The sequence below is a fragment of the Physeter macrocephalus genome, chromosome 6 (assembly GCF_002837175.3).
Source record: "Physeter macrocephalus isolate SW-GA chromosome 6, ASM283717v5, whole genome shotgun sequence".
NCBI lineage: Eukaryota > Metazoa > Chordata > Mammalia > Artiodactyla > Physeteridae > Physeter > Physeter macrocephalus.
Window position 1 is genome coordinate 4708505 of NC_041219.1, and position 5879 is coordinate 4714383.

Genomic DNA, 5879 nt, shown 5'->3' on the forward strand with positions numbered 1-5879 from the left:
ATCAATAAAACTAAAAGCTGGTTCTTTGCGAAGATAAACAAAATTGAAAAGCCCTTAGCTAGACTCATCAAGAAAAAAAGGAGAGGACGCAAATCAATAAAATTTGAAATGTAAAAGGAGAAATCACAACTGACACTGCAGAAATACAAAGGATTATAAGAGACTACTACAAACTATATACCAATAAAATGGACAACCAGGGCTTCCCTCGTGGCGCAGTGGTTGAGAGTCTGCCTGCCGATGCAGGGGACATGGGTTCGTGTCCTGGTCCGGGAAGATCCCACAGGCCGCGGAGCGGCTAGACCCGTGAGCCATGGCCGCTGGGCCTGTGCATCTGGAGCGTGTGCTCCACAATGGGAGAGACCACAACAGTGGGAGGCCCGCGTACTGCAAAAACAAAAAAAGAAGAAAGAAAAAGGACAACCACAAAGAAATGGACAAATTCTTGGAAAAGTACAATTTCCCAAGACTGGACCAGGAAGAATTAGAAAATATAAACAGACCTATCACAAGTAATGAAATTGAAACCATAATTTAAAAACTTCCTACAAACAAAAATCCAGGACCAGATGGCTTCATAGGCGAATTCTATCAAATATTTAGAGAAGAGCTAACACTGATCTTTCTCAAACTCTTCCAAAAAATTGCAGAGGGAGAAACACTCCCAAATTCATTCTACAAAACCACCATCACCCTGATACCAAAACCAGAAAACAATATCACAAAAAAAGAAAATTATAGACCAATATCACTAATGAACATAGATGCAAAAATCCTGAACAAAATACTAGCAAACAGAATCCAACAGCACATTAAAAGGATCATACACCATGATCAAGTGGGATTTATGCCAGGGATGCAAGGATTCTTCAACATATGCAAATCAATCAATGTGATACACCACATTAACAAATTAAGGAATAAAAACCATATGATCATCTCAAAGGATGCAGAAAAAGCTTTTGAAAATGGGCATAGAGGGAACCCACCTCAACATAATAACGGCCATATATGACAAACCCTCAGCAAGCATCATACTCAATGGTGAAAAACTGAAAGCATTTCCACTAAGATCAGGAACAAGACAAGGATATCCACTCTCACCACTCTTTTTTTTTTTTTGTGGTACGCGGGCCTCTCACCGTTGTGGCCTCTCCCGTTGCGGAGCACAGGCTCTGGATGCGCAGTCTCAGCGGCCATGGCTCATGGGCCTAGCCACTCGGCGGCATGTGGGATCTTCCCAGACCAGGGCACGAACCCGTGTCCCGTGCATCGGCAGGTGGACTCTCAACCACTGCGCCACCAGGGAAGCCCTCGTCACTCTTATTCAAGATAGTTTTGGAAGTCCTAGCCATGGAAATTAGAGAAGAAAAAGAAATAAAAGGAATACAAATTGGAAAAGAAGAAGTAAAACTGTCACTGTTTGCCAATGACATGATACTATACATAGAAAATCCTAAAGATGCCACCAGAAAACTACTAGAACTAGTCAATGAATTTGGTAAGGTTGCAGGATACAAAATTAATGCACAGAAAGCTCTGGCATTCCTACACACTAACAATGAAAAATCAGAAAGAGAAATTAAAGAAACACTCCCATTTACCACTGCATCAAAAAGAATAAAATACCTAGGAGTAAACCTGCCTAAGGAGGTGAAATACTTATACTCAGAAAACTATAAAACACTGCTGAAAGAAATCAAAGATGACATAAACAGATGGAGAAATATACCATGTTCTTGGATTGGAAGAATCAATATTGTGAAAATGACTATACTACCCAAAGCAATCTACAGATTCAATGCAATCCCTATCAAACTACCAATGGCATTCTTCACAGAATTAGAACAAAAAATTTTACAATTTGTATGGAAACACAAAAGACCCCAAATAGCCAAAGCAGTCTTGAGAAAGAAAAACAGAGTTGGAGGAATCAGGCTCCCCGACTTCAAACTATAACATAAAGCTGCAGTAATCAAGACAGTATGGTACCGGCACAAAAACAGAAATATAGATCAATGGTACAGGATAGAATGTCCAGGGACAAACCCACGCACATATGGTCACCTTATCTTTGATAAAGGAGGCAAGAGTATACAATGGAGAAAAGACAGCTTCTTCAATAAGTGGTGCTGGGAAAACTGGACAGCTACATGTAAAAGAATGAAATTAGAACACTACCTAACACCATACACAAAAATAAACTCCAAATGGATTAAAAACTTAAATGTAAGACCAGACACTATAAAACCCTAAACATAGGAAAACTTAGGAAGAACACTCTTTGACATAAACCACAGCAAGATCTTTTTTGACCCACCTCCTAGAATAATGGAAATAAAAACAAAAATAAACAAATGGGACTGAATTAAACTTAAAAGCTTTTGCACAGCAAAGGAAACCCTAAACAAGACAAAAAGACAGCCCTCAGAATAGGAGAAAATATTTGCAAATGAAACAACAGACAAAGGATTAATCTCCAAAATATACAAACAACTCATGGAGCTCAATATCAAAAAAACAAACAATCCAGTTTAAAAATGGGTGGAAGACCTAAACAGACATTTCACCAAGGAAGACGCAGATGGCCAAGAGGCACATGAAAAGATGCTCAGCATCACTAATTATTAGAGAAATGCAAATCAAAACTGCAAGAGGTATCACCTCACGCTGGTCAGAATGGCCATTATCAAAAAATTTAGAAACAATAAATTCTGGAAAGGGTGTGGTGAAAAGGGAAACCTCCTGCACTGTTGGTGGGAATGTAAATTGATACAGCCACTATGGAGAACAGTATGGCGGTTCCTTAAAAAAAAATGAAAATAGAACTACCAAATGACCCAGCAATCTCACTCCTGGGCATATACCCTGAGAAAACCATAATTCAAAAAGAGTCATGTACCAAAATGTTCATTGCAGCTCTATTTACAATAGCCAGGACATGGAAGCAACCTAAGTGTCCAACAACAGATGAATGGATAAAGAAGATGTGGCACATATATACAATGGAATATTACTCAGCCATATTAGAGTAGCATCGACATATTTACACTACCGAACGTAGAATAGTTAGCTAGTGGGAAGCAGCAGCATAGCACAGGGGTATCAGCTCAGAACTTTGCGATGACCTAGAGGGGTGGGATAGGGAGGGTGGGAGGGAGGCTCAAGAGGGAGGGGATATGGGGATGTGTATGCATATGGCTGATTTGCTTTTTTGTGCAATAGAAACTAACACAGTACTGTGAAGCAATTATACGCCAATAGAGATCTATTTTTTAAAAAAGAGAGAGACTATACTATTCACTGTCTTAATAAGATGACCTTATAAGTTAAGTATAGAATACACCAAAGATAAGTGATGACCTTTCCATTATTTCAGGCAAGGGAACTGGCCCAGAGCATTCTCTCCGTGTTCTGCCAAGAGGTACCAGTTTGTAATTTTTATGCTTGTTGTTATTTTAATGGAATAAGAGAGTTCATGGGAAACTATGCGACCCAAGTCCCAAACAAGGATGTAACTTAAACACAGACTAACCAAAGAGAACATAAATTTGTTGAATTTTTTTACCTAACTGAGCAGCACACCCTCATAAAAATGCCTCTGCACTATAGACTGGAATTTGGGTTACTGGGTACTTTCATGGACCACAGGAAAATGATGTCCTAACTCTTAAAAACTAAAAATCCACTTCCAACTGCCCAGAGTTCAAGTTTCTGTAGCCCTGATGCCCAAGGGTAGAAAGCTCATTTCCTTCTGGCAACCCAAGGACTGTGATAATCATCAGAAGCCCACACCCCAGTTTGTACCACCTTCAAGTACAACCACAGGAGGCTTGAGAAAGCATACTTGGAGCCCAAACAATGTCACAGAGAAGATTCAACACTTCCCACAGAGGCAAGCCAACTAATACTGCACAGATCCTGGCCTGGTTGTTTTGTTTTTCTGTACCAAGCTTTAATATTGTGGATGTTTTTACAGAAAAGTGTGGTCACTTTTACCTCCTTAATTAATTCCGCATTGCTTAGGGTGACAGCAACCACACTGCAGCATCAAATAATTTAGGTACCAAAGAAGACACACTTCTTTTTTTCATTTTGTTTTGATTGAGACTTTGCCTTATACAGGGTACAACTCTAAAAACGTATATAAAAATGAGATACAAAATCAATCTAAAAGCTTTTATCAATATGGGAAAAAGAGGAGGTGACAGAAAGAGAGAAGAAAAGAAAGACAGAGGAAGGAAGGGAGGGAGGGAGGAGAAAGAAAGAAAGGAAAGAAAGAAAGAAGGAAAAGAAAGAAAGAAAGAAAGAAAGAAAGAAAGAAAGAAAGAAAGAAAGAAAGAGAGAAAGAAAGAAAGAGAAAGAAAGAAAGAAAGAAAGAGAAAGAAAGAAAGAAAAGAAAGAAAATATCCTAGAATAGCATTTGGCACATAGTTGGTGCTTAAGAAATATTTGTTAAATGAATGAATGAATTAGTTGGGAGTCACATAAAGAGAGAATGATTTGAAAAAACAGATATTCATTTGAGAAGCATCTCCTGTCACTTTAGCTCTCTTCAACATGTTTTCTGTGCCATTCCTTAAGAAATAATACATAGTGGCATTACAAGTTATACAGGGTTATTTGATACTGTTTCCCTGGTGATGGATCTCCATTTGGACTACTAGCCAACAATTAGAAAACCCCTTTACCCACTCTTTGGGGTGAAGACAACTTCCTACATGCTGTTTTCTGGATACATGTCTAGGATCAAATTCACCTTATTTGCTATACATACTTGCACAGTGGATCAATTTCTGCCTAAGGCTGTGAAAGTCTTCCACAAAGTGTATTTCCTTGCAAACTTGTAATTGGAGTTGACCAAAAACATCTTCCATGAAAAAGGACAGTAATTGTTCTTGGAATCTGTGCAGTTTTTCTATAAATAAGATAGAATAAATTGCATAAGGTAAACTATGAGTAGCTTTCGTAAAATGACACTGAAACATCCCCGATTATTACTTCATGATCATCTGGAAAAAATAAAATGCAAGGAAATAAAAGCATCCAACAAGTAGAAATGTGAAAAAGAAAAAGACCCTCTGGCTTACCATAAATAGCTTTATTATTTTCTTTTTTAATAACTGTACTTTTTTTACACGATCTTCCTACAATAAAACGAAGAGAAATAAGATTTAACCAGAATTTCAAACGTCCCTTTGGTCATCATTCTAAGCAGAGCCTAATACTTACTGGAATTGTTGCTTTGAGCCTTGCTGCCTTGACACAGAGCATATCAACAGCTTGGGACAGTGTTCCCCTTGGGTAGCAACTTGCAGCGAAGGAAGATTGCTTGTGCTTGGCAATGGCAAGAGACAGAGTGACAAACAGCAACCCAGACCTCAAAATGCAATCCACCCACATTTCCCTCCACGCCACTCTGGGTTCATGTCACTCACGGCAGCCAGACAGTTACTCGTGTTGGTTAGATGAGAGGATAACCTAGTTACTTTAGCCCTCAAGGTTGCCTCTCCAATGAGATGCTGTGAAAGATAACTTACAGTTTAGAGAGAGGAAGATCACTTCAGTTGTTCTATTTTCTTAGAGCTTGCTTCATAATAAAAAAACGCTGACCACATCATCTGTGATCTTAAGTAAAAGCACAAATTTACCAGTAAGGTTGGGGGCCTATTTCCAAGAAGAATTCAGAACCTCCGCTGCACATCACAACAGATTTCAGTATTTTTTTTTAACATCTTTATTGGAGTATAATTGGTTTACAATGGTGTGTTAGTTTCTGCTTTACAACAAAGTGAATCAGTTACACATATACATATGTTCCCATATCTCTTCCCTCTTGCGTCTCCCTCCCTCCCACCCTCCCTATCCCACCCCTCTAG

The 5879-nt window shown here is 38.8% G+C and overlaps 1 protein-coding gene across 1 annotated transcript in view; it reads right to left on the reverse strand.

The window, feature by feature from the left end:
• Positions 1-5403, reverse strand: part of IL26 (interleukin 26) — a 24465-nt gene extending 19062 nt beyond the window's left edge. Inside the window, 4 exon segments of the mRNA XM_007106254.1 lie at positions 4783-4907; positions 4910-4918; positions 5091-5147; positions 5233-5403. Coding sequence (XP_007106316.1) covers positions 4783-4907; positions 4910-4918; positions 5091-5147; positions 5233-5403 — 362 coding nt within the window.
• Between the last annotated feature and the right edge of the window lie 476 nt (positions 5404-5879).